The sequence below is a fragment of the Colletotrichum acutatum genome (genome assembly GCF_030867785.1).
Source record: "Colletotrichum acutatum strain CBS 112980 chromosome Unknown BDZ83scaffold_4, whole genome shotgun sequence".
Taxonomy (NCBI): Eukaryota; Fungi; Ascomycota; class Sordariomycetes; order Glomerellales; family Glomerellaceae; genus Colletotrichum; species Colletotrichum acutatum.
In genome coordinates this window covers 780,929-807,421 of record NW_026848998.1, presented here as the reverse complement: position 1 = coordinate 807,421, position 26,493 = coordinate 780,929, and the positions used below count along the sequence as shown (strand labels likewise).

Sequence of the window (26,493 nt, the reverse complement as noted above, 5' to 3'; positions counted from 1 at the left end):
ATGAGTCCGGGGGAAGTTTACACCTAGTGGAGGTCATAGGCTCCATCCCTGCTCTGCCGGCTTCGCTCCGAAAACTACGCCGGGAATAGCTGCGCCGAGGTAATCCCCCTGCACAGTCAACCTGCACGGTCAACCCGGACGGTTCAGCTCGGAGCCGCGTCGCCGAGGTGCTCACTTTCGGTGGTCATGTCACCAATAAAAAAAGTAAACTCATTGTGAACTTATGGCCTGTCAACTTTCTGCTGGCTGAAGTCTTGACGGTATGAACAATGCAAAAAAAAACAATTTCCCCTATCCCAAATGCTTATCTATACACAATCCTTGAACTCCTATGTCACTGTGTTCCCATCTGTTGATGCCCCACGCTGCTGCTCTACTGATCGTACTCTGAGCTCTTCGTACCAATGAAGCCCTCGCTTCTCTCTCTTCTCCGCCGGCCCATGACCTCCTTGTACCATTCGGTGAGGGTATAACCCCAGTGGCCGGCAACGAGAACACCGCTGATGACGTTCACAATCTTCATCAAGAACTGGAGGAAGCCGTCTCTGGACTCTTCCACGGATAGAAGAATGGGCTCAATATCGTACTTGAAGAAGATGCCGGGAATGTTGTGATCGTCGGTCTCCTTGCTCTGTTCGGTGACAGCATACTGGTTCGTAGAAATGAGGTTGGACGACGAATGGCCGACAGAGTAGACGGTGGGAACCACGGACAAGTAGTACTGGAACTTGTGGAAGTTGATCCTGGCGAGGTTGACCGTGCGATCCAGGGGGTTCACAAGCGAGGGGTAAAATGGACCGAAGGACATCTCCGAAATAATGTGCGAGAAGTTGAAAGCTGCGTGGAATTGTAAGCCAAGTGTTAAGATTCAAGCCCAAGATGATCAACTTACCGGCATGATCCAAGTGCTCTCCAAACTCCATGTAGCCATGGCCCCTGGCGGTAATGTGGAAGTCACCCTGCACTCTGTTCACATCAAGGTTGCCGTAGATGCGGCAGCTGTCGCCGTCGCCCCAGAGCCTAGGTGTCTTGGCCCATTTGGCCCTCTTTTTGCTGAGCGACACAATGTCGTGAACGTGCTCCTCCCCGAAACCCTCCTCCTCTTGCCAGCCGGCGCCGGTGTCAATCTTGCCCTTGCTGTCTCTTCCCAAGCGGTGGATTCCCTTGCTGTCCACCCACTGCGACCAGTTCGTCTTGTCGCGCTTGAGCATGCTGCTTGCGAGGATACGATCACCCGCCGCATCTTGAACGTTGATGTGAAGGTCATCGCAGTGCATGCGCACGACAATATCCATGTTGATCTGCATCTCGTGCAGTACACCCTTCTCGACGGCAAAAGTGTGCGTCTCGGTACCACGCCACCAGCGACCAAGTTCAGACCAGAAGAGGAAGACCGATATGACCGTCATCGCGACAGTCCACTTTCCGCCGCCAGCGGTACGCGTCACATACTGCGGTTTCGCCTTGGCTAAGGAGACAGGACTGTTAGCACATGACCATTCTGCCAATCATTCCCGCCACGTTGAAAGGCAGCGGCACTGGAAAAAGGCCTGTAGTCAGGAAATTGGCAACTTACGAAAGGCATCGAAAGCGCTGACAATGTTGCCCTTCGCCCCGAAGGCGTCGTCGTCCAGGTGCTGCTTCTCGTCCCAGCCGTTCATCATGACGGTCTCAAATGACGTAAATCGAAAGATAGTTTATAGCCAGTAATTTAACCAGCAAAGAGAGGTTATTAAGCCTTCGCCTGTTCGTGGTCGGGCACTCGAGTTCGTCGCTGATGAATGTGGTCGCGAAGCCAGTGACGGTTTCTCGATGCGAATCCTTTCGGCGTGCTGCAAATGCTCGCCGTCAAAACTTAGTTCCGCTACCGCATGCCTTGTTTTCCAGAATCGCAAGTTTGAAAGAAAGTCGTCAAGGTCGAAAAGGAACGAGATTGTCGAGAATTGGCTTCGCGCACGCTGGTCAGACCTCTCGGCGCAACTCGTGAAGTGGGAGAGCCTGCTGCAGAAAGTCTTAAGGACACTCTATCCAAAAGTTGTCCGCAGTTCGGGCCCCCTGTCCAGGGGTCCTAGAATGATTGGTGCTGGTAATAGCGCTGGTGGGCTGGGAGGGGCGTGTGCATGGGAGCTTGTAACAGGGGTGCGATTACTTGCACGTGCGGAGACATTAAACTAAATAGCGGGCAAGACGAACGAACTGGTTATGATAATAGGCACATCTCCATTTACTTGGTTCACCGATGATTCTTGAAGCAATGTCTTGTTCGGAAAAGCTGTTAAAGCTACGGTTCATTGCGTCCTAAAACCTACAAGTACCAATCTGTAATCTGTCATGAAGAATCATGAAACGAGCGTCGCCTCGACCTAACCTGAAAGATGAGGTGCCGGTAGCTCGCGTTTTCCGCTGTTGAGAAGGCTTGCGGGCTTTGCTTGTGCCACCTCCAGCTACCGGCTCGCTCTCCTAAAACCAGGTTCCAAATGAAATCAAATAACCCCGGGCCTGATGAAATGAGACATGCAAGGAAACCCAAACCCCCAAGTACACCACCGATCACTCCTATTCCAGTGGTAAAGCGAAACTAGAAAGACCTCAGACACCTTACTTTCTGAGTCTCCGCTGCTGCTCCTCGAGGAACTCCTCGTCGGAGGCATCCAGGATATCGTACTCCTCGTCGGTCATGAAGCCGTCGTCAGAAGCATCCCAGTCCTCTTGCTCGCCGCAGTCCTCAAACTCCTCGGCCTCTGAGCTGGTCGCGTGAGCAGACTCGGCCTTGACCTCCTGGTGGATGCTAGAGACCGGGGATTCCTTCTCGAGCTTGGGGAAAATCATGGTGCTGCTCTGCATCTCAGTGGGGATCTCCTTGGGCTCTTGCTTGAGCTCCTTAGGGGTTGGCTGAGTGGTCTGGACGCTGACGTCGCACCAGAGTCTGTGACCGAACTTCAAACCATCCTTGGTCGTCAGGCGCCAGTAAGAAATGATCTTGCCCTCGCGCGCAGGTGTACGGAGGAGAACGTTGAAAGAGAACTCCTGGCCAGGGGCGAGCGGTGCATAGCAGACAGTCGACTCTGAGGCAGAAACGAGCTCGGAGATACCAGCCGGGTGGTTGGAGTCAACGTGGCCCATGTAGTCGCCACCAACAAACTTGACTGAACATCCGGCAGGCCATGCAACATCACCGTCGTTGCGGAGGACCCATGTCTGCTCAAAGACGTGGTTTGGCGGCAGAAGAGTGCCATCAGCGACAGTGTCGCGGACAAAGACAGCCTGAAGATCCTGCTCGGAGACGGGCTTCTCAACAATCGGAACCGTCTTCTCCTCGACCACCTCCTTCTTGACTTCAGCCTTGGGGGTCTCCTCAACAACCTCCTCCTTGATAATAGGCTTAGCCTCGGGCTCAGGAGTCTTCTCGACAACCTCTTCCTTGACAGCCGGCTCTGTGGGCTTCACATCCACAACAGTCTGGGGCACGTTAATGGAAGCGTTTGCCGTAGTCTCGGTAGAACGAGAGCTAGTGCGGCGAAGTCTACGGTCGCCCATCTGCTGCATACGCTGTCCATCTCCGCGCTCGCCAGTGGTGGTAACAGTGACGTGACGGACTGGCGTCTTGAACTTGACAAGGGGATGGGTCTTGTTGTGGGTGTTAGCAGGGCTAGCCTCACAGTTGGCACAGAAATCAGTATCGTGGCAAACGGTGCACTTGTATCGAACGCCAGAGATGTAAGCGGGTGCGTTGTGAGTGCGGGCGCACAGGGGTCCATCGCAGCAGATACCAAAGTGCACAGAGCGGCTGACGGCACGGCTGCGGACTTCCTCGAGAGGCTCGTAGATGGGAACGAAGCGGTGGTTAGGGTGAACAAACTTGGAGTTCACGATGCAGTCAGCGCAGTAGTCCCAGTCGGGGCAATCGAGGCACTTGTGGCGAACACCAGCAATGTACTTGTCGCAGCCGTCGCAAATGGCATTGTGACTCTGGTTGCGGCCAGGAGCCAGCTTGATCTGAATGTGGCTGGGAACGTGAGCACCCTCGACGGCGGGGATGAAGGAGTGCTTGGGGTTGTGGCCATGGGAGTCCTTCTCGAAGCATGCGTGGCACAAGTCGAAATCCTCGCAAGCTGCGCAGTGGAGGAAGCTAGACTCCGGGAGCTCCGTCACGCAGCAATTGCAGGTGCGCATGCTGTACAGCGCAGTGTTGAAGACTGGACGAAGGAGCTCACTGATGTTGGCGGGTGCCCTAGAAGGCTCTGGGATCGTCTCCTCGACATTGGCCTTGGGCTTGGGTGCAATCGTCTCTGTAGTGCTGTTGATGATTTGACCATTCTTGACGATCCTCTTGATGAGCCAGTGGTCAGCTCCGTAGCATGTGATACCCTGGTCAACGCAGTTTTGGCAAAGATCGAAATCACCATCATCGCATGTGGAGCAGTGGTAGTGAGCTTCGGGAACTGTTTGGTCGCAGCTATTGCAGCACACGGCGAAGTTGGTGTTGGGGTGCATCAATGCGGGGCAGCGGCCCCAAGAAGCTCGTGATGGAGTCTCAGTGGCGGCAGCATTAGCGAACCACTGGTCGCGAGCCGTGATACCCTCAGAAACGGGAATATCTGCAGAAGCGGCAGGCACCTCCTCGTCGTTAATCTTGGCGTGTCTTCTCAGCAGAGATGCGAGGATGGAGGCCTCGAAGTCAAGGCCGGTGTCGCTTGTAGGCAATTCCTTCTTGGTCTCATTGTCGATGACGCTAGATTGCCTCAAATCAACGAGGGGTTGCGTTACAACGTCTTCCGGCTTCTGCTCATGCGCCTCCTTCACAGCGAGAGGAGTGCTGGACTCCGGCACATCCTCCACTGATACTGGTCTGGGGGACATCTTCTCCTCGGACAACTTGGTGACACGAAGCTTGAGTTTTTGCTTGGCCTTGGCAGCTCTGTAAAGCTGCTTGTAGACTGAGACGTTCTGTTTATCGAGTGTGATGTACGAACCAGCCGAGTCGGAATACCTCTCAAGAGTAACGTTGGCATCAGAGGTAACGCCCAAAAGAGCTCTCACCTACAAGAAGCTAAATTAGCGTGTGATTTCAAGGATGAGCCTCAGACGCCTCATGGCCAAGATACCGGTGTCGCCATCTCACTTAACATTGGAACTCCCGATTCAACGTTGATGTGGCGCGGCAATCTGACCAAGGGCGGAAAGAGTGTAATGACGTACCTTATCTTCAAGAGTGCTGGGTCCCATGTCGCGCAGCGGGAGTTTGTGGCGGCGAGTCATGCCGTCGAAGTTGATCTTCAGGGTGACCTGAGTGTCTGGCGTTGTTGCTGATGAGGACGCCATTTTGAAGGATGGAAAGTAGACTCCGGGTATGGATGAAGAGGGAACTCGCGGTCGGCCGGGCGGGGAAGGGACGACGGCTCTGGCGGATGTTTCACTGATAGGCGGCCAAGTAGCACGGTGCACGAGGCTCGCTCGGTCGGGGTAGAAGGTGCGTCTTCCTCCTTAGATCGGGGATTCAAGGAATACCGGACGGATACACGGTATGTGTTGATTGTTGTTGATGGTTGATTGAAAGCGCGGAGTCGGTGAGAGGAGGAAAAGAAAAACGGACAAAGCAAGCTGTCCAGGTAGATGGCGAAAGATGGTTGAGAGGGCGAAAGGTCGGGGAGTGGGAAAGATAAGTGAGTTGGAGGATGATGGGGGTCGGCGGTCGGTGGCCGGGTGGAGTAAGAAGGTGAGCAGACGAGGAAGGAGCGACCGGATCAGAGATGGGACACTGGAAACTGGAGTGGGCGGGTGGAGGTGGTGGAGGTGGAGACAGGCTAGGCGGATGATGCGTGTGCGTCTCTGCGTCTCGTTCTCTCTATGGTGGAAGGTCTTGACCCTCGGGAGCTGTGTGTGAGACGGGACTTGTTCAAGTGCGGCAGACAAACAGCTTTGCTCTCCGCAGGTGACTTTGGGGGTCGGGATGGGAGGAATCGTACCAGGGGGACCAGGAGCCACTTATGTACCAAGAGCCAGACGAAAGATGAAGAGGCCGAAACCGTGGTGGCCCGAAAAGGGAATTCGGATGGTGGGAAAGTGAGGGATGGATGGCGAGGGATGGGAAGGGAAGGCGGGCAAGCCGCAAGGCAGGAAAGGCGGTAATAGCGTCAGTCGTCACTCTCGCAACTGCCTTGAGATTCTCACGGTTCACCACTTGTCCCCTGGGGAGTACTCAACAATAAGGCAAGGTACCTTAGCAGCTTAGGTAGACTCTCACGCTCTAACGCTCTCACGCTCTCACCTCACAGCTGTCTCTCACCCACCCGCGGAGAGCATGGCATAGCATGGCATGTCTGATGTCGGTGACGGGGATCCCTCAATGGGGTCATGGACATGACACTGCTGGCCTTCCCCAGGTAAGCTTGGTGCCTTTTCACACCTCAAGAGGCGAGGTACTTGGCTAATGTACAATGGGGAAAGAGAGGGGCAAGGAGACTCTGGAGCAATCTGGTTGGCTGGTTGGCAGTACAAGGTACCTACCTACGAAAAAGGAACGTACCTTTCTGCAGCTGCTTCCGCGCTGTTAGGCCAGAGCGAATGGTGTGAACTTGAAAGATGCAAACTGCTTGTTCCGCTCGCTACCTTATCGAACCTTGCCTCTTGCCTCTCGACTGCCTCAAGGGCCAAGGTATCGGGGGAAGGAGGACTGAGGCGGCTGGGAGTAGGTATACGCTTGCAGAGATAGCCTTTGCTGTGGGAAAGCCGAGACACCGCTAACCAAGACCATGTCAAAGTGTCAAATCCGCGTAGTGGCATTGCGGATAGATGTCCCCAAGGTTCAAACATCCTCCCACCGCTCTGCTTAGCAAGCCTGGCCTCTCGTCGCCATCCATGTTCCGTGGATTGCTATTCGGGAACCACAACTGCTCACATGTCACTGCAGGCAGATACACCAAGACCAGGCAAACCAGTCACTCAGCCAAGCCAGGCAGCCTACGACACCTCAGCTTGCCTCTCTGGCTTCACATTCGTCTACATAGTACACCATCACAGCGGGCCACAGGCGGCAAAAAAGAGAAATCATGACCATGGAAGAAGCTCGAAAGAGGCGGTCAACAGCCACCACCACGAAATAGCGACCCGGCAGCTTACAATGCCATCAATGGAAGCTGCTCCAACCTTCTTTGCCCCAATCCAATTCATTGTCCACAACCATGGCCACGGCCACGTTCACCTCTCGCTGCCTCGACTCCATCTTCGTCTCTAGTGCCGTCCAAGATATTCTTTCCTTGACTGGACGAACCGGTCGAGTCATCAACTTCGCCTTCGCCTCCGTCCTTCGCCCTTTCGCCTTTTCAGTATAGTAGTCGAAGAACCGACGAGGTCTCGGCGCTACCAATCTATCCGCATTTCGATTCCCTTTCGAATCTTTGCCTCATGCTATTTCCCACCCTTCGCCAACCAGGATTCACACCCACTCGCCCCCCGGCAATGAATCTCTCCTTCAACCACGGCGAGCTCCCCTGGCACGCCTGGGCAAAGACGCAATAACCACTGCCCATTGGCACATGACGGGGGACTGCCCTGCAAACACCAGACTCGAAATGAGGCGAACTGGAGCCTCGCCGCAAATTGTTCCTATGTTTACGCACTTCAACTATGCAAAACGTGGACAATAAGCAGTCATAGGGGTTTGGCTTGGTCATCGACCTCTCTTGGGCTCCTTAATCTTCTCACAATTCCTTCTGCTTGAACTCGCATCTGGCGTTCAGACGTGCCATGTCACCATAGTGGCCTGCCCTCTCGACTACCGACAACTGGTCGATCTAGGTCTTCATGCAACGAATCGCGATGCCGGAGCACCAGCTTGCTGCATAGTTGCATAGCCGGTCAGTCGGACAGTCGGTCATCCTCCACTGCGATTCAGTTATAAGACAAGGAATACGACCTCCGACCTGTCCGTCTGCCAGACCCTGTGCCTGGATTGGCCCAGGGTGGTCCAGTGCTATGTTTGCCCAGAAGGCGAGAGTGTCTCGCACCTAGCTATGCCTTTGGCGCAAATACTGTTACGCCGCAGTAGGGAAAGCGAAAAGCTCCAGACAGTCACTGCAGTTGATGCGTTATTCAACGCGTGGTAAACCCCAACCTCATGCAGCTACCGCATCCGATCTTAGCGAGCCCGGCAGCGTGGTCGCTCGAGATCGGAATGGGAGGAGGGGCGGGTCGACCGACGACCACGGGAGAGAGTGTCTGTTCTCTGTCACCTGAGCCTCTATTCCTTACTAGAAGCAGCAATCGCTGCCGCAAGTCGCGCAGCACGCAATCCTTCAGTACCCAGTCTCGCTGGAGTCTCGCTGGGCCTTATCATAGAATGGAGCTGAAGTCGGACAAGACAAAGAGCTGAGATCAAACAGGAAAAATCCGTCGGCGCTTGACTCGTTCACGTGGAGATCCTTTATCTGCCTTGGACCGAGACAGAGCCTCCTCTAATACGAGCTCTCCGTTCAGGCTCAGTAGATCAAACTAGTACTCACCTTTCGATAGTACTGAGGCACGTTGATCCGGCCTTAGTCAGCTAGTAACTAGTCCCCTTCACTTTGGGAGCTCTCCGTCTCCAATTCCTGTCGAAGAGGCTTTCATGTGTGTCTCGGGCCATCAAGATCGACGGATGCCAACCTCGCATCAAACCTTCTCTGACAAGTGTCTGTAGGATGAATTAAGGACGGCTGCTTCATGGCTAGTTTACACAGAAAGGAATAGCCACGGAGACACCCATGGGGGCGAAGTTGGAAATGACAGTTCATTGTCCAGACGGAAATATGCAGCAATGGCGCCGGCGGAGCAACAACAGCGCTCTGACAAAGGCGGGGGAGGCGGGGAAGCTCTCGGTGAGCAAAGCAAGCAGGCAATAAGCAAGCACATATCTCACGGGCTTATTCTGGCCAGTTGGCTGGTCGGTCCTTGGGTCCAGATCGACAGATGGCGGGAATAGCGAACAGTCGAGAAGTCATCCTTCCAGGTCCGAGAGCGCTGCTCGCCTGCCTGCGCCGTCCTCAACAGGCAAAGACGATACAGTTATCGCAACGCTACGCTGCATGTCACCCTTCTAGTGTCCAGCCATCCAGGCTGCTAGTCATGCGAACTCAACCCCCGCCTTTTTCCAAGGTTCTCATCAAAGTTACCAAACCACCGCTGCCGAGGCCCCAGGAAAGGATGCTTTGTTGTCACTCGCATTGCCAGATATTGAATTCATCTGGCAAGCTCGACCTTCAAAGTGTAAAGCAGGACGTGGGAAAGTAAAGTGGACGGTTCAGGGGTCTGTCCCAAGAAGGGCAATCCGGACAATACAAGTTGCTCTCCGGACCCGAAGCTCCATTGCGCCCGGATCGAAGCCGACCACCCGATCTCTCCACCTCGAGGCTCAACCGCTTTACTCCATACACACTGTACTGTGGGAAGACGGTGACTTTTTCCCATCTCATCATCCCTCCCCGCTTCTTGAATCATCCAATGTTCGTTCAAGGCACGAAAGCTACGTCAGGCGAAAAATGCAACGAGAAAAGTGAAAAATTAACAGCCGCACGAGGAAGTTAGGAACTGTCTTTAAGCTTCCATACTCATCCCATCAATCCGCTCTTGGCGCCGCCTTTCATCGACTCATCGAGGACTTTGAAAGTCTAGTGCGGAACATGCTCCCCGTCTACCCCTGAAGAAGGTCGAAGTAAGCTCGAAAGCTCCGTAGGCCTCTCGCCTGCCAAAAGACGGTTCAGAGGCGAAGCAAACAAAGGAAGGGCCCAGAACTCGACAATACGTCATGTTTCCCCCTCTCCCAAGTCGCCTTTGAAATCTCACCACCTTTAACCAACCCAAAGAGACATCTTCCGGTTCTCAAGTGGCTTGTTTCAGGACTGCAGGGCTTGGCGAGGGGGCCGCAGCAACTCGTTCAGACAAGAAAGAAAGATGAAGACTGAGGCAGCGCGAACGCGTGTCTTCCTGTCGTGCCTGCTCTAATACCCGCTCGCTGACCACGATCCTTGGCTGCCTATTAGGTACCCATCTTTCGACTTGTAATCGACAGGGAAAGAATTGCAAGAAGGGCGTTGAGTTTTAGACATTGGCTTATTATTTCCCGCCTGGTTCGCCGCACAGGTTTCGCAAAAGACGCCGGGACGACAAATCATTCCCCCTCACAAAGTGGTACTGGGCCTCATAGGCTCATATTGGACGCTTCTGATAGGGGGTTTACGTGTACACACGTCTCGTATTTTGCATGCATATCCTACCTTGCCTTACGTGCCTACTGTCCGGAAACGTCCGCACTACTTACACGTCGCCAGATACCGAGGCCGACATGCTTTCTGATTTTCCTGGCTATTAATGATTATACATCGTGTCTGTACGAGTGAAGAAAAAGATTGTTGGTGCGGTAGGACAAAATGTTGATCCATTGTGGACATGGGCAATCGATAGATGGCCGGCACGACCGTATCTGCAGTCATCGAGAAGAGGGTCAAAGCTCTTCTGGTAATCCGAAGCTATTGATGGTGATATGATTGCTAAACAGTAGTGATTTTTGTATCGGCGCGTTCATTTCAGAGAATGGGATATTCTGCCACATGGTAACTAGGTGAGAAACAGTGAGAGAGTGTATCAGGACCCATCAAGGCTGCTCGGCCACGCCTAGATACTTGTCATATGGCAATACGCGATTTTTTGTTATCAATGTTCTGGATATCTGGCAGACTCAGGCAAGCTGTCATCAAGTACATGGCCTTGGTCATCATCATGATGTAGCGACCTTTTTAGGAATGCGATGAAAGACGTTTCCGGGCACCACTGTTGTCAGATATTTCGTCTCTTGTTCCCCCAAAGGTATCCGAAACCGGCCCAACGATAAGGGCGAAGAAGGTGATACATTCTTCTCAGTAAGTAAGATCTTGGGTAAAATGCCGAAGCCAGTTGGTCAAGTGAAGAAAGATCTCCCGTCCTTCTGCTGTTTTTTTCCGTCACCACGAAAGAATACTTGGCGGTCAGATCCCCATCGCGAACACATAAAGAGGCGGGCAATACGTTGAAGAAAAAGCAACGGTCGAGTTTTCAGCAATGTTGATTGTGGTGTTCTAGGTCGATTCCACAGCCTCACGGTGACGAGGCTCAAGGTCGGACTAGAGCCGCAATCAGTCGAGTTTATGGGCAGGATACACCGTCGTGAGGTAGGCAGGACCAGGATTCAATCACGAAGATTTTATACAGTAGCTTTAGACTACCTAGCCCCCATTCCATGTCCATCCCACTCCCATTCTTCCGTCTTTACCCGCTTCTTTTTTTTTTTCAATATAATGCCCAATACCACCACGTTCATTCTCACTCCGCACCCCGATCTCTTCTCCTTGTGTCTCTCTCCCCTCGCTTCCTAACTAAATCATGAGAATGCTCTTGAGCAATCCAACCCCTCTCTTGCCCCTCGCATCTTCAGAAGTATGACTTCAGTGTACTCTCAGAACTTTTCCACCGCACCCCACTCATCCGATACACACTCGAGAAGAACAGCAAATACAGTTGCGCTGCCTGAACGAAAAGTGGCCAAAGAAAAAAAAAATACCTTGATGGGAACGGGGAAAAGAGATCTAGGCTTTCATCGGATCATGAACGGAATAGAAACAAAAGGAGGAAAACGAAAAAGTTAGAAAAATATGGAAGGGGTTGTCAGTATTGTGTACTGATCCCGTCCTCGAGTGTTTACTTTGTAGGGAGTGTGTGGAAGAACGTCTAGGTAAAAGAACTCGGCCATCGTTGCGAACGTCAATAAGAGCAAAGGAAAAAAGGGTGAGTAGAAGCAAGATGTATAGACGCTCAATAAACACAACGGATAGCCTCCCCCGATATTCATCCGCCGGTAAATCCAGTAAAAGCAGGCTCGGGGATTTTAATGATAAAACCCAGAAACGCCAGAAACACACAATGGCGACGTGAAGTGGACGGACGGAAATAGGCTGGAAAAGATGATAAAAGGTGGTAGAGACAGATTGTGAGGAACTTCTTGAATTCGAGAACAAAGCGAGGTTGTAGGAACCAGGGAGGAAACCACCCTTGCTGTCGACCGCTTCTCGCTCGCTCTCCACCAATTCCGTAGGAACTCGTCTCCTTATGTCCAAGATATGCTTGTAATCATACGTTGGAACAGGAGAAGTCAAGTAAAACCTCAAAAGGACAGCGAAAGTACCTCGCAACCCCATCCTCCAACAGTGTACCAATTCAACCCAGATCAAGAGCGCTCATTCCTATCAATACTATAATCATAGAGTTCAAACACCGCAAAGTTTTTTGTGGATTTCCTCCTGCCCTTTGCCCCCGTCCGGCCGTCCGACGAGAAGAGGGTATAGCGACGGCTAGAGAGCCGACAATGACAATTACAAGAATTAGAAGGAAGGCGATAGGAGGCGTGGGGAAACCTTAGGAAGGCATTTGCCCGTACCCCTATTGCGAGTAGTACACCATCCCAGGGGCTGGCTGCTGATAGTAAAAGGCGTCCGGGCTCGGAGTCACCATACCGCCCATACCACTGACGCCGGGGCCAAATTGCGGAGGAGGCTGATAGCTCTGCTGATAGTTGGGCATCTGGGTGGCATCGTAGTAGTACACCATTCCATTGACTTCTTGAGCTACCAGGTTGGGACCCGAGGGTGCTTGGCCGTTTGCCTGTACAGCCGCGGGGTCTGCCTGGGCTTGAGGAGGGAACCCTTGGCCTTGACCTGGCTGTCCCGAGGGAACGAAGGATGGAGCTGCGGCAGAAGGTCCCATGTTGTTGCCATTGTACTGCCCGGGGTAGTAGTACGGCTGCTGAGGCTGCATCATAGGGTAAGGTTGGTTGTAGAAGTTTTGCTGCTGCTGGAAGGTGTTTGGCTGGAACGGAGCCGCGTGAATTGCCCTCTCAGGAATCTGGGAAAGAGGCGTGCCGGTAGAGTGTTGAGTGGGGTATGATGGCTGTCGCGAGTGGGCTTCCTGCGGCATGCCGTTGGAGACCTGGAGAGGAACCTGCTGGTGGAAAGCTTGTTGGAAGGCTTGCGGGCCTTGGTTGAGAGTCGGCGATTCAATGTTGGTGACCGAGACCGCCTTTTGAGGACGAGGTTGGTGCATGGGGATCGGGTTCGGGCGGCTCTCTTGGAAGGCAGGCTTCTGAGGCAACGGGTGCGTCTGCGGCTGCGGCAAGTCATTGATAGATGTCTCGTTTGGCTGCATAGCATAACCGTCCTGTCCAACAAATGGCTGATTCGGGTGAACTGCAGGCGGGAGGCGGACGACTGGTCGGGGGTTCTCGACTGGAATCGGGGCTCGCGACATGACAGAGCCTGTGGGGGAGAACAAGTAGTCACGCCCGTCAGGAGCGAGAGAGGAGCGACGGCTAAGAGCGATGCTGGGAGAGTAGGCGCTGCCGTAGTAGCTTCCGCCAAAGACACTGGTCCGCCGGGAGAAGCCTCCCATGGAGCCAAGTCCAGAGCGAGGTTTGCCTCGAGTTCGCTGTTGGTTGGGTCGCATCGCCCGGGGAATAAAGATGAAGGATCGGTCGACAGCTGGGAAGATGTACTTGGGCGGGTTGTCGGGCAAGGAGATGCGGACAGGCTTGTCGCGGCGAAGGGGTGGCCGATGATCCGGAAGCTTGGTGTATTGTTTGACTGGCATGCCAAAGGCGGCGGGAGCTTTGCCAACAACGGGAAGAGACACCCTGACCTGCACGTTTCCGATGTGTCGCTCGGTCGACAAAGTCCGGTTGATCGGGGTGGGATTGGACGGGCACGTTGGGATGAAGCCGTTGCCGTTGGCCGGGCCTTCAGTTTCGACGGGCAGGTGCCTTGGTTGTCTCGAGGGAGGCGGTTCGGTCACGGCCTCGTGCATATCATGCGCCCATTGGCCGCTCGTGAGAGGATCGGTCGGACTGTGCAGTTGGCTGCGCGGATTAGCCGGGAAACGGGCAGAGTCTTGCTGGGCAGCGTACTTGATGGGTGCATAGGGGCCTCCAATGCCTCCACCACGGCCGCCGCGTCCTCGTCCTCTGCCAAAGGGGCGAAAGCCGTTGGCAGAGGGTCCGGCATGGCGATGATCGTGCATGAAGAAAGCCCCTCTGTTGGGAACGAAGGCGGGGTCTTCGTCCCTTCTCCGCTTGTATTCTTCGTGTTCCCGGCGACGACGTTCGTTGACAGGCTCGGCAGGGCGGGACGAGTGGGAGCTCACGACGAGGGGGGCAGAAGACTTCGGGGGAGATGCGGCTCCGTCAAGCTGTGCCTCTTGTTGAACGGGCTCGGACCGGTCATTGCCAGACAGCTCCTCGGCATCGGGTGCGGCCTTGTTGGTCGTCGAGGGGGCCAGGGCCGAGTGTTTCCTGCTACCAGACTTCGCATTTCCATTGCCAGCCGACTTCCTAGGGTTGGAGGTAACGGGGGAAGCCTCATCGATGTTGCTCGTATCGCTGTCGTTGCCATGATCGTGGTCGTCGCTGATGATGGAACCCTCGGTCAGAGAGTCATCATCGAGTTCGAGCTGGTCAGGTCCACCTTCTCCGTCTTCCTCATCCTCGATGCGTCTTCTGTGACCGATCTTTCTGCGTCTCGGGGCGGCCATGTTGAAGCTTTGTAGGAGCTACTTGTGCCTGACTCTGTGGGTTGATGAGCCGGATATGAGGTTGAGCGAGGGCGTTGCTCAAGTTGACGGATAGGACAGGCTCGAGGAGCGGAGGCGGCGGCGGAAGGATGTCGAGACAATCATGCGATGCTTGCGGACGATGGATGAATGGAAGAGAGGGGGAAAAGCAAGTACCGCCCTGCGGTTGGCGAAGAATGAGGGCGATGGAGCAAACAGACAGCCAAGAAGGCGTATTAAATAAAATACACAACAGCAGCAGCAACACCGGTTCGTCGGGCAGTGGGGTGAGCAGCAAAGCAGAGCGGGAGAGGGGGAGAAAAAAACGCAATGCTGTAGACGAGCTGGAGCTGAACCCGTGTCGTCTCCTCTGACCTCTCTGCTTCTAATGAAAGAGCAGATGAAGTGGAAGCCTGGGAATAGGAGGAGGGTTTGGGTGCGAGGAGGAATCGCAGGGGTGGAGATGGTGATGATGATAGAAGGGAGGGAGGGATTTCGGCCAGACGACAAAACCAAGACGGACTGGACGGGCGACGGAGACGGAGCCACCTCACAGACAGTTGGTGCAGGTGCAGGTGTAGGTGCAGGTATATTGTAGCAGTACAGAGCACCTTAGGTAGGTGCTGGTACTCGCGGCGCTGGTGCTTGTGCACGCCCAGGAGGTGCACCTCAGTCTATCCTTCCGACCCGTTTCGTTAGGTGCTGGGCCTAGGGAAAAAATGTGTGGTGTTATTTTTTTTTTCCTTCTTCGTCTCTTTCTTGGGCCGTGGCTGGAGCTGCCCGCTCTGTTGGCTCGAGGTACCTCAACGCCTTACCTAAGGTAGCTAGGTATCTTGGTACCTCTCTCAGCCAGTAGGATTCTCTCCTTGTTGCCGGCTCACCTTCACCAAGCGTGCGACGTTGCGTGGTTGCTTTGGGCCGTTTGGGGCCTGGACCTGCTGGACCTGCCCGCTGTGGAGAGCTGTGAGCAGAGCTGCCCACTAAAATCACCTCGAAAGCTGTGAGGTAAGGAACCTAAGTTCGAGGTACGGGTACCTTGGACTGTTCGGGAGACTAACGTGGTGCTCTCGTACCAATCAGGCATGCTTACCGCGACAGAACTGACCCACTCTGACATTTGACTCTCTGCCTGGGTCAAACATCTTCATCAACTCATCCATTGAATCGTTGATTATCAACTATTTCTACATATCTCTATCACACGTCACTCAATAGCATACTCTTACAATTAGGAGTCTCAGATGTCCCGGCTTTCGAGCTTCACCTACCATACTGCCCCCAGATAGTCCAATGCTCTCCAAAACTCCCAGCGTGATGCGCCGGCATGTCGTTTCAGGTCTCAGACGCTGGGACGGCCCAGGATCTGTCTCGATCTGCCACCGAACTTTAACTTCGTCTTGCTCACCATGTGTCTTCCCACAAACCTTGGCTTGGGATGACAACTGTAAGGCTCTCTGGGAGAACGAACCTAGGTTCGAGCCAAGAGTCAAAGGACCATTCATTGTACTCATTTCCAACTCTATATTCAATCGCTTGGCAGGGAAAATGACATGGTTTCCTGGGAAGTTGCCGCACTCTTCTAAAAAACTTGTTTGGCTATTTGGACAGAACATAATGATTTCCTCACAGAAGTAGCCCCAGTAGCCTTTGATATCCATTGAAATCACTGGGACTTCTACTCGAATTGGGCTGATCCTTGAGCCCCCGGCCTCGTCACAGCCAATCACGATGTAGCAATCAGCTCATACAAAGGTGGCTGATGAGAATCGTAATAGATAAATTCAAGGTACCTAGGCAAGGTCTTGGGGAAGGGAATTCAAGAGTAAGGTGGCTACAATTTAGCTCAATGAGCCATTGATTCTTCGTCTCTAGGCCTCACCTGTTTATGTCATCCGGCTTAGACCATTGCGATTCTGCGAAGCTTAAGCAATGGCCAAAGCTTTTTGTAAAAGTAGTGTTTTGGAGTCATGGAAGCAATGCATGAGCGTACTGCTGAGTTCGGTTAGGGAATATTAGAGCCTGGTCTTATAAGTTTTCGTAAAATTACTTCCAAGTCATTCAAGAGGAATATGGACTCAATGAAAGTTTTCATGTCAATTATCATCTGTATCTAGTCCCGCTAGAGGAACATTCCGCTCACATGACTTCATGAATGTCTTGTGACACAATAGCATTATGCCTTATGACGGTGGTGTGAGATTCTGCGTCTTCTCAATCTTCGGGACGCAGCCAAATCGAGTGTTTCCCTGATCCCAGATCTATTCCAAAAGTCAGCTTCGTCTCACGTCGTTTCCTGACCGGTATCAACAGTCCCACTTACCGCATAAATCGACTTCAGGAACGCATCACCCAAAATGTCAAACTCGTTGGAACCCCGCGACTGCACTCCGCCGTACCAGAACCCATCACTCGCCGGCGCAAACGCCAGATCCTCCTTCTGAATGACAAACTCCTTATCACCGACGGCGACCTTGAACTCGGGCAGGTCATCCGCCTTGGTACTCGTCGGGAACACGTAGCCCTGCTGCTGATCGTCATACTTGGCGCCGGGGATCGCCTTGTACAGCGCATCGCACACCTCGTCCGAGACGAGCGCCAGCGTCGTGCCCGTGTCCGCAATGGCCTTGTTCCCGCTCTGCGTCACGGCCTTGCCGTTCACGCTCGCGGACCCGGACTCGAACATCCAGAATCCTTGCGAGTTATCAATATCGGTCCAGTGGATATCCTCACCCGACGCTGAGACGAGATCAGTGTCGATCCAGCCAAAGGTGTAAAACGACCGCGGCTTCGCCGCGTCCCGCTCGCTGTAAAACGCAGAGGTAAAGAGCTCCGCGTCCTTGGGGATGTCTTGCTGTGCAATCATGTTCTCGACGGGTGTGGCGACGGGGTCGCGGAAGTTGCCATCGCGCATGACCGTGTTAATGGATCCGAAGGCGAGACCGAGAAGACCATCTCCGCTGCCCTGAGAGAACTGGTCTGCGAGCTGCGAGGCTGACTCGATGGCCTGGTTCTCGACTGTCAGCCCGCCGAGGACGAGGTTGTCGGTGCCGACATCGCCTGACGCCGAGCTGCCGTCGCCGTACGAGATCTTCCACGTCTTTCCGTCGAGCTTCTTGTAAGTTGAGGACTTTGAGGCGTCGAAGATGTTGTGACCCTTCTGCGTGGCGCTGCTTAGCTCGGTCGAGAAAACCTGACGTGCGCTGTTAGTAAAGATCATAGGCAACGTGGTTTGCTGGACAGAATTGGAATACCCAAAGGTCAGAAGAACCAGTGTCAAAGTCCAACTTGAACTTCTGCGGTGGCGTGCCGATTGAGACTTCGCAAAGGTACATGGAGTCATATTGCTGGTCTTCGGCTGTAACATCCCCGTGCTGGTCGTCGCCAGTCTTCTTGGACAGAACCTTGCTCATGGAGACACGGCCTCCGACGGCAGCATTGAAACCGGGAGCTGCAAGCCCTCTCTGGGCCATTCTTCGTGTCTGAACATAGGGGCCTGGCTTTGTTGGTTCGAACTTGAACTTGTTCAGCAGGTAGACGTAGGATTTTGTGCCATGACGCTGGTAGTTCTTGTTGGCGATCACGGGGATCTTGGAGAGGCCCTTGTCGGCCTTGAACTTGGCTTGAGCTTTGAGGAATGCTTCCATATTGTATGCTTGAGAAAATGAGTTTGTATCTTGTGTGAGTGTGAGTATGTGTGTGTAGGTCGGTTGGTTAGGTCAAATGGTTATGACAAGGGAGCTTGAGCGCTAGCTTGGCGGATCAGGGTGACGATTTAAATACCTGCCCGTTACGGTCAAGAAGCAACAATGACGACTCGGATGGACGGCACCGAATGAACCTGGACTATTTGGATCGAACGTGTGATGGAAGGCAGTAAACCTGTTTGGACAGCGCTTGCAATGTGATGAGGGGGAGATATCACCTAGGAGATAGATAGCATGCCAATCATGCGCTGGCCCATCGGGACTTCTTATAAGACAACAAGCTATTGTTTCGCTGACGACAGCCCCGAGCTGAGCTCGACCAGGATCGAATTATGTGTTCTGTCACGGCAGACCAGGGACGAGCCCAATGCCGGCAGTGTGTAAGTGTGACAGCTCTCAGCAAGACAAGGGATGGTGGGGCGGTGCAACTGCAAGCTTGAAACCGAGCTCTCGCGACTGCGCATTCGGACCTTCTGACCGTGCTCTCGAGCTGTGTTGAAGGGGAGGGGCTAGAAACAGGTCGGTCCTCGGGCCAACCCGATGAGGTAGTTGATAAGGAAGAAGAGGGGCGTCACTTGTTTGTGGAGTCTACGTTGAGCCGACTTGAGCCATGTGAGGAGTTGGTTGAGAGGGGGGAAACAAAAGGGAAACGTAGTGGAAATGGCGAATTGCGGAGCCAACTTTTCGATGTCAAGCTGCCGACCTCTCGGTCAAAGCTTCATCATCCGCCTGTACTTTCCAACAACCTGTTCTTGGCTCACCGGTCCAGAGAGCTGCCGAGACTTAGCATGACGATTGACACGTGCGAAACCAGACACAAACTGAACCAAAATCAAAGCCCCCAAGTGCCAGTCAGGAGAAAGCGAGCTGGAAAGACGAACAAATCAAGCCAAGAGATGAGGTCCTCCCCCGCCGCCGATGATGTAACGAACTGCCTCACGGTGGTTCCGGGGCAGGGATCAGCTTAGCGGGCCATGTCCCGTCTTGGCGGCGATCGACTCCAGACTCCTGGGTACCTTGCCAAGCACGATGCAAGACACAAGAAGTAGACGAGGCCTCCTGATCATGCCTATGGTATCGCTGGATATGAACCGGTTATGCCATGAATGTTCTTCTAGCCGCCGTGTCTTATCACGGGGTTCCATTGCGATGTGCCGCGACAGCTTGCACGAACGCGTAACAGGCAGATGTGCAGCAGCATTAGATGGACGATGATGCAGTTTGTCTCAAGTGCCAAGGGAAGCCCAAGGCCAATACATGAAGTCGTGTCCTCTATCTCGAGAATTTGGTGACTTCGACTGGTCACCATTTATCTCGTTGATATCGTGATGTTTTCCCGCTCAGCTTGGACTGTGAATCCGTTCTAACCTCAAGAGCTTTTAGGCACGTCATTGAGCTTGATGATCCCAAAAGTGAAACCTCGGACGCCATTGCTGATCCAGCATGGCTCTCCTCCAACAAGGCTGTCGACTTTGATTTCTTCTTCCACAGCCAATCCACTGATTAAGTTAGTCAAACGCTCGTCCCATATTGGCGGGGAATGGCAGAGCAGCTGACTTACCGCTCAAGTGCCCATCTACGGGTGGTCCCGTCTTGGCCACCGCTCCCACCTTCGGGACTATACTTAGCAGCCACTGGCGGGGTGACCCATCTGCCGTCTCGCCAGAAGAACGGGGTTGTCAGGCTACCTTCCATGATAGACCCGTCTTTCGAGTTTACGAGGAGGACCTCCTTGCGATCTGCTAGGCTGATACTCGCTCGACTACGGGCTGTATCATACATATTTCTCTCTGTAGTCTTGTAGTGTGTGTACTCGGATTGTGTGGTCTTTGTGTTATCAATCACTACTGTCATGGGGTTCTCTTCCAAAGGATAGCCCGCTTCTGTCGATTGTCCTGGGGAGGGAAGCCGTTCCGGGAAGAGGTTCTCAAGCGGAACCGCTGGGACTTGTGATCCCTCGCAGGTGAGGCGTCCTTCTGAGGTCAACAAGACCTTGACTCGCAATGGCTTCTCTCTTCCATGCTGAGTCAAGAAAGTCTCAATCGCCTCAGTCAGTCTCTGGAGGCCGTCCGATCCTGAGATGGCCTCGATGGCAGGGGTCCAATTCCAATAGGTGGCAGCCCGCAACATCCGATCCCGGTGCAGATCTAGCATGTAGAAAGGTGAGGTCATCTTGGCGTTCCATCCTGCGTTGGCCAAACGCCGCTTCGGTACGCCTATCAAGCCAGGGTCGTATCGAAGCGATGTAAATAGCTGGAAGTTGGCCATGGTGCTGGGCTTGTTGTGTCAACCTCGGTGAGTGATGCAGAATAATGTGCGAATAGTTGAAGTTGACAACTTGAGAGTTCCGCGAGCGAAAGATGTTATTTCCTGATGCTTAGAGGGAGTATGGTGACGTGTTTGGAAGGGGAAAGAAGCGCAAAACTTGGGTTTTGAGTTCAAGAGCGTTCAGTAAACCGCATGAACCACCCTTGTTTGTTAGAAATGTTCACAGCGGGAGATACTTGGGCCGCAATGATCTCCCGTTCGTTTACGTAAGCAGCACATCAGTTCTTCACCACCGAACAACTAACATTGCTGGAATGATGTTACAATAGTTATGGGTGACCCAAGGATTCTAGGGCAACGCGGGAAATAGCCATTCTAGGAACCTTTGAGCTGATAAGCCGGGGGCTAATGTTGCATCAGAAAGAGAAGCTGTCACCTTCTGTTCAGAATGGGTAGATCACCTTGGGGTAAGCAAGAGACCATCCAAGGTAGTGATTGCGAAGTACAACATCAGACAGGAAAAGAGCTGAAATGATCGAGGTACTCTGAGATGTGTATCTGGAGAATCTAGGGCCCTTTCATCCCTTCAGATGAACCAAGCTGGTCGGGAGTTCAGTATCAACTCCTTCTTCCACCATGCCAAAGTAAAGCCGAGGTAAAGGCTTGATGACAGTAATAGACTGTCGAGGAGATAAAACCGGATTCGCATTATACTCACACATGTCCGAGGATTCAAGTAAACATGTACCAAAATTCATATTTATTTGCTTCAAGAAGTCTCAATCCAATCGTATATCACAAAGACGTTGCCGCTTAGGACCCAGAAGCCTTTGCCCGATGTTTTAGGACGGGAGACTGGGAGACTTCGGTGTGACCCTCCCCACATACGTGGCAAGCGGGACAATTGACCTGTCGATTACTCGGGAGCTGTAGAACTCCATCTCGTCACAGTTGTGTCGGGCTGCATCCGAGGTGAGGTTGTTGAGGCCTGGGAGAAGTTGTCGATGATCCTATGGTAGTGTCGACCCTCGCTAGCATCGCACTCCCATATTGAAAAGATAACAGACTTCTCATAATAACTGACCTTAAACCTTCTATTGATATATTCGATGATTGTGGCAGTGGGCTGTGATCAGAACCTGAAATAGAAGCCAGTGTGTTCAATAGTCGTGGAACCCTGTGAGGGTATTGTTCTTCTCAACCGCCAGTTCGGAAACTTCAACACGCTCCTTTACATGCCTGTCAGCTTCCTTGAGCTTACCTTAAAAACTGCTGTGGTTCTATTGAAGACTTTGAAACGGCTCCCGTCTCCTGATTAGGCATTGCAAAACTCCGTAGTTCATCATCGCGGGTTTGCGGGCCTATAGACAGTCCATATTGGCCTGGCCTCTACGACTCAACACAGCTGACCGCTCATCAGCGGACGTGAAATATACTCGAATCGAAGAATTCTGGCGTGAGGCTGTCTGTTATTCATCGAGAGTGCCGAGCCTCCTCATCTCTACTGGAACAACAAGCGTGAGTGGGTGTGGGTGAATGTAATATGTTGGCATCTGACATGTGCTTGTGGTGACTTACTGCAACTTTTCAAATAGAAAGAAATTGCCCTTCAAATTCATCAGTTATCACCAGAGTACAGTGCCATTTCGTACATTATGGTTGTCACTCGACCGGCTATCAACCCGATATCTAACCGCGAGCAAAGTGTGGCTTATCCAGTGTTCAACTGAGAGGTGAAGAGCCAGAGATAATGTCTTCTGCATTGCGTTTGATCTGTTATATCTCACGATAAACCATGGGAAATGGGTTCAGCTGGTTTGGACCTTGGTTGCATAGAATCTGTCACTTACATTTGGTTCTCGTCAAAGCCAGACACCTTAACTCACAGGGGATTGGAAGACGCCACTTTTGACTATCAAAGTGACATGGATTCAGTCAGTCATATAGACTTAGCAAATGAAAGAAGGCGGAAGGAGATATATGATATGATATGGCATGGCAGACATTGTGATGATGGTCTGAAATGGCGAGCGTAACCCACCGCGTTTTGCCGAACAAACATTATGGCAACAGTGACATATCTTGGACATATAGAGTCATTGTATGTGACAACTCCCTTTGTGTCTAGTAAGACCACATTGTGTGAATTAATGTGACTCAGGTTGTATGAAGGTGAGGTTGGCCTATCCCAAGAGAAATTGTTGGAGAGAATTCATTGTTACTTGGTAAGGTATCCAACTGTTCGGAGTCCAGGCGGTGACATTGGCTTATCTGTCAAGGTACTTGGGCACTTCACGGGCTCCCGCTGCATGCTGGGTGCCGTCCGCAGGCTCTGGCTGACCAACGCACCCTTGCCTTGAGGACAACCGGGACCCTCTTTGGTTACGTAGTGTGCAGATTTATAGGCAGTCCTCCCTTGCGCCCCCACTCTTAAATCGCCTGAGGCCAAGCTGATTTGATGAATGACAGCACCAAGCAGAGGCAACTGCCCGGAAAAACTCCTCACGAGCTTCCCCGTCGCGCAATAATTTTTTGAGGACGGTTACTGACCGGAAGCTCCTGGCCCAGCGCAAGTGCAACAGCAATAGCAAAAGCAACAGAGCAACAACACCTGCAGCTCCTGCACCCTCTACATCATCGACCACGCTGGTCAGCCCATTAATTACACTCCTTTCGACCTCGCGACTTTTCTTCACGGAATACCTCGATACCTTTCTTCCCTTTCTCTCTCAATTGCTCTCGGGCTCGTCACCATTATGTCGAATCCCCTGCCGTCCGTGCCTCCCATGGCCAGCCCTCCGACTGTCATCCCCGTTGATTCGTCTTCTGGCCTTTGGGATCGCATCACCTCATGGGCTTCGGATAACAAGGCCATTGTATACACTGCCGCTGGTGTCGCCGTCGTCGCTACCGGTGCTGGTGTCATCTACTTCCTCAACAGCGACTCCGTACGTCATGCTTCCCATCTTATCCTCGCAACCCTCGTCGTCATGCGATCCAATTTTTTCACCCGTTACTACCGAGATCTTGGCGTCTATTACTGGCGCCAGATTGCTCCTCTCTCAAACAGCAAAGCTAACTCAGGTGCGATTGAAGAAGACAGACTCGACACCAAAGCTCAGCAAGAAGGAGCGAAGGAAAAGAAAGGAAGCCGAGCGGAAGGCTGCAGCAGATGCCGAAAAGCAGCCCACACCTGCAGAGGCCGCAGCTCCTGCATCGTCCAAAGCAGCCAGTGTCGAGTCCGCCGACGAACTTCCCGAGATCACCGAGGCGACTGTTGCCGAGTTCACTACCGAAGAGCGGGAAAAGTATGCCGCCAAGCTTAAGGATGTCGGAAACCAAGCCTACGGTGGCAAGGACTACAACAAGGCCATCGATCTCTACTCCCAAGCTATTCTCTGCAAGGCCAACCCCATCTTCTACTCCAACCGCGCCGCCTGCTACAATGCCCTCGGCAACTGGGACAAGGTCGTCGAAGACACGACCGCCGCTATCAACCTTGACCCCGAATACGTCAAGGCACTCAACCGCCGCGCTAATGCTTACGAGCACCTGAAGATGTACGGCGAGGCCCTTCTCGACTTCACTGCTTCTTGCATCATCGATAGCTTCAAGAACGAGAGTAGCGCCCAATCAGTCGAGCGCCTGCTTAAGAAGTTCGCCGAGCAGAAGGCTCAGGAGATGATGGCCAGCCGGCCCAACAAGCTTCCTAGCCACACTTTCGTCGGCAACTACCTCCAGAGCTTCCGCGTCAAGCCCCGTCCAGCTGGCCTCGAGGACTCTGTGGCCTTGTCCGAGGAGACTGGCAAGGGACAACTCCAAGTCGGCCTGAGTGCTCTGGAGAAGAAGACGGGAGACGGATACGAGGAGGCCAGAGCGGCCTTCGAGAAGGCGTTGGAGTTGGGCGACCTGGGCGAATTCGAGGCCCTTGCTTACAACCTCCGCGGCACTTTCAGCTGCCTGCTCGGAAAGCACGACGATGCCATGGTCGACCTGACCAAGAGCATCGAGCTTGACCCTTCCATGACCCAGAGCTACATCAAGCGCGCCAGCATGAACCTCGAGCTTGGTGCCCCGGAGAAGGCCGCTGAGGACTTCGAGAAGGCCATGGAGCAGAACACCGAAGACCCGGATATCTACTACCACCGCGCTCAGCTCCACTTCATCAAGGGCGAGTTCTCCGACGCCGCCAAGGACTACCAGAAGTCGATCGACCTGGACCGCGACTTCATCTTCTCTCACATCCAGCTTGGCGTGACCCAGTACAAGATGGGATCTATTGCATCATCCATGTCGACCTTCCGCCGCTGCATCAAGAACTTCAAGGAGGTTCCCGACGTCTACAACTACTACGGCGAGCTGCTTCTGGACCAGGGCAACTTCCAGGAGGCTATCGAGAAGTTCGACAGCGCCATCGAGATGGAGTCGAAGACGAAGCCCATGGCGATGAACGTCCTTCCTCTCATCAACAAGGCTCTCACCCTGTTCCAGTGGAAGCAGGACTTTGGTGAGGCCGAGAAGCTCTGCCAGAAGGCGCTCATTAGTAAGTTCAGACTACTTCATTGTACGAAGTGTAATTGCTGACCCTCGATAGTCGACCCCGAATGCGATATTGCTGTTGCTACCATGGCCCAGCTCCTTTTGCAACAGGGCAAGGTCACTGAGGCGCTCAAGTACTTTGAGCGCGCTGCAGAGCTCGCCCGCACCGAGGGCGAGATCGTCAACGCCCTGTCCTATGCCGAGGCGACCCGCACGCAGCTCCAGGTCCAGGAGAAGTACCCCAAGCTGGCGGCAAAGCTTCAGGGCATCGGCCCGGGTGGCATGCCCCGGTAAAGGGCTCATGGTGTCCTGAACACGAAATATGTAAAACTCACCTATGGCGGCGTGTAAGAAGAAAACAGCAGATCCCTTAGCAGATGAGGGAGCGGATAGCCAAGGAAAAGGGCTCTTGGTTGGTAATGGGGGAAAATATCAAGGCGGGCAAGCCGCCCGCCTCGTTGAGTCGTTTTTTCGTTGGTCAGTGAGGGAGGCTTTGGGAAAGGAGAGCAAAATCCAAGGCTCCGTACGTACGGCTGGGGAGGCATTGGTTGAAACCCTTACGTTGTACATAATCCGACTTCCCTCACTCTACATACATTGGTGAGAGCATTGTAGAACTAGTCCACTGTCAATCATCTTTTGCTATTTCCATCTTCCATCTTGCATATGTGTCTATCATCTGTTGCTTTGATGCCTACCTACAAGGAAATCATATTGCGGTAACAGGACACATTCGAAGGACCTCAGAAGAAGTCAGGTATCACATATCTATCTACCCACGCAACCTGATAGTTGCTCTTCAAGCTGTCTGACGTCCCCACCCCAGGTGACGTGTTCATACCCACTCACAAACAACGTAGTTCATGATCGGGAAAACCCCCCAAAACAGCCCAAAACACAACACCCGCACAATCTTCAATGTCCACATGGACCAGGAGAGCAAAAAGATGGACGATCTGGGAATCGAACCCAGGACCTACCGCATGCTAAGCGGTCATTATACCACTAAACCAATCGCCCAGTCGGAATGATCTAGCCCGGACTTGAACCGGAGACCTTCAGTGTGGCAGACGAGAGAGGCATGAGAGACTCTTTCGAGCTGTTAGACTGACGTGATAACCAACTACACCACCAGACCATGTTTTTGTTGAAGACGACCGGCGACAAAAGTGACTAGGTATGATTGGGGTGTGGGGGTGACCACACGGGTTGGCCAAATTGCGCGGGCCTTGCTGTGTGGTGCGGTGTGGAATATGTAGAAGTGGATGGTGGTGGCATCGTGAGTGCAAATTTCGTTGGTGGGGGGGGCGGAAAGTGACCGGGGTGCGCCGTGTTCCCAGCCCCGACAGGCCTGGGCCGGCCGGGTTCTCGCGTGGCTGCC

The 26,493-nt window shown here is 53.2% G+C and overlaps 7 protein-coding genes and 2 non-coding genes across 9 annotated transcripts; 2 read left to right on the top strand and 7 right to left on the bottom strand.

Annotated features, from left to right (window-relative positions):
* Positions 1-192: 192 nt before the first annotated feature.
* On the bottom strand, positions 193-2,049 carry BDZ83DRAFT_600086 (endoplasmic reticulum vesicle transporter-domain-containing protein). The gene is made up of 3 exons (XM_060507018.1): positions 1,577-2,049; positions 893-1,468; positions 193-837 (listed from the first exon to the last, which is right to left on the bottom strand). Exons 1-3 carry the CDS (start codon positions 1,662-1,664, stop codon positions 374-376), a joined length of 1,128 nt encoding a protein of 375 aa, XP_060371192.1. The 5' UTR covers positions 1,665-2,049; the 3' UTR covers positions 193-373.
* A 549-nt stretch (positions 2,050-2,598) lies between these two features.
* Positions 2,599-5,322, bottom strand: BDZ83DRAFT_565640 (uncharacterized protein; the record flags this gene model as incomplete). Its single annotated transcript, XM_060503779.1, has 2 exons — positions 2,599-5,040; positions 5,200-5,322. 2 exons carry the CDS (start codon positions 5,320-5,322, stop codon positions 2,599-2,601), a joined length of 2,565 nt encoding a protein of 854 aa, XP_060371191.1.
* A 1,058-nt stretch (positions 5,323-6,380) lies between these two features.
* On the top strand, positions 6,381-7,301 carry BDZ83DRAFT_298607 (uncharacterized protein). The gene is made up of 2 exons (XM_060502232.1): positions 6,381-6,688; positions 6,762-7,301. Exons 1-2 carry the CDS (start codon positions 6,583-6,585, stop codon positions 7,232-7,234), a joined length of 579 nt encoding a protein of 192 aa, XP_060371190.1. The 5' UTR covers positions 6,381-6,582; the 3' UTR covers positions 7,235-7,301.
* A 5,023-nt stretch (positions 7,302-12,324) lies between these two features.
* BDZ83DRAFT_298656 (CASC3/Barentsz eIF4AIII binding-domain-containing protein) lies at positions 12,325-14,710 on the bottom strand. Its single transcript, XM_060502233.1, has one exon. It carries the CDS (start codon positions 14,581-14,583, stop codon positions 12,445-12,447), a length of 2,139 nt encoding a protein of 712 aa, XP_060371189.1. The 5' UTR covers positions 14,584-14,710; the 3' UTR covers positions 12,325-12,444.
* A 2,071-nt stretch (positions 14,711-16,781) lies between these two features.
* On the bottom strand, positions 16,782-18,245 carry BDZ83DRAFT_646559 (eukaryotic aspartyl protease; the record flags this gene model as incomplete). The annotated part of the gene is made up of 3 exons (XM_060509984.1): positions 16,782-16,859; positions 16,922-17,791; positions 17,853-18,245. 3 exons carry the CDS (start codon positions 18,243-18,245, stop codon positions 16,782-16,784), a joined length of 1,341 nt encoding a protein of 446 aa, XP_060371188.1.
* A 1,317-nt stretch (positions 18,246-19,562) lies between these two features.
* BDZ83DRAFT_298471 (aminodeoxychorismate lyase) lies at positions 19,563-20,798 on the bottom strand. Its single transcript, XM_060502231.1, has 2 exons — positions 19,867-20,798; positions 19,563-19,804 (listed from the first exon to the last, which is right to left on the bottom strand). Exons 1-2 carry the CDS (start codon positions 20,571-20,573, stop codon positions 19,675-19,677), a joined length of 837 nt encoding a protein of 278 aa, XP_060371187.1. The 5' UTR covers positions 20,574-20,798; the 3' UTR covers positions 19,563-19,674.
* A 2,149-nt stretch (positions 20,799-22,947) lies between these two features.
* On the top strand, positions 22,948-25,751 carry BDZ83DRAFT_600068 (mitochondrial import receptor subunit tom-70). The gene is made up of 3 exons (XM_060507017.1): positions 22,948-23,521; positions 23,670-25,116; positions 25,168-25,751. Exons 1-3 carry the CDS (start codon positions 23,330-23,332, stop codon positions 25,404-25,406), a joined length of 1,878 nt encoding a protein of 625 aa, XP_060371186.1. The 5' UTR covers positions 22,948-23,329; the 3' UTR covers positions 25,407-25,751.
* Positions 25,752-26,060: 309 nt separating this feature from the next.
* On the bottom strand, positions 26,061-26,132 carry BDZ83DRAFT_t18. Its single transcript has one exon. It is a non-coding gene; the product is annotated as a tRNA-Ala (tRNA).
* An 8-nt stretch (positions 26,133-26,140) lies between these two features.
* Positions 26,141-26,250, bottom strand: BDZ83DRAFT_t17. The gene has a single exon. It is a non-coding gene; the product is annotated as a tRNA-Val (tRNA).
* Positions 26,251-26,493: the final 243 nt, after the last annotated feature.

Bases quoted from the DNA above. Each gene is read 5' to 3' on its own strand.
- BDZ83DRAFT_298607 (XM_060502232.1), top strand. From the start codon at position 6,583: ATGCAAACTGCTTGTTCCGCTCGCTACCTTATCGAACCTTGCCTCTTG. The intron at 6,689-6,761 runs GTAGGTATACGC...ACCATGTCAAAG, and splicing joins GAGGACTGAGGCGGCTGGGA to TGTCAAATCCGCGTAGTGGC.
- BDZ83DRAFT_600086 (XM_060507018.1), bottom strand. From the start codon at position 1,664: ATGATGAACGGCTGGGACGAGAAGCAGCACCTGGACGACGACGCCTTC. The intron at 1,469-1,576 runs GTAAGTTGCCAA...CTGTCTCCTTAG, and splicing joins CAGCGCTTTCGATGCCTTTC to CCAAGGCGAAACCGCAGTAT. The intron at 838-892 runs GTAAGTTGATCA...AATTCCACGCAG, and splicing joins AGAGCACTTGGATCATGCCG to CTTTCAACTTCTCGCACATT.
- BDZ83DRAFT_298471 (XM_060502231.1), bottom strand. From the start codon at position 20,573: ATGGCCAACTTCCAGCTATTTACATCGCTTCGATACGACCCTGGCTTG. The intron at 19,805-19,866 runs GTAAGTCAGCTG...TAACTTAATCAG, and splicing joins CGTAGATGGGCACTTGAGCG to TGGATTGGCTGTGGAAGAAG.
- BDZ83DRAFT_298656 (XM_060502233.1), bottom strand. From the start codon at position 14,583: ATGGCCGCCCCGAGACGCAGAAAGATCGGTCACAGAAGACGCATCGAG.
- BDZ83DRAFT_600068 (XM_060507017.1), top strand. From the start codon at position 23,330: ATGTCGAATCCCCTGCCGTCCGTGCCTCCCATGGCCAGCCCTCCGACT. The intron at 23,522-23,669 runs GTACGTCATGCT...GTGCGATTGAAG, and splicing joins ACTTCCTCAACAGCGACTCC to AAGACAGACTCGACACCAAA. The intron at 25,117-25,167 runs GTAAGTTCAGAC...GACCCTCGATAG, and splicing joins CTGCCAGAAGGCGCTCATTA to TCGACCCCGAATGCGATATT.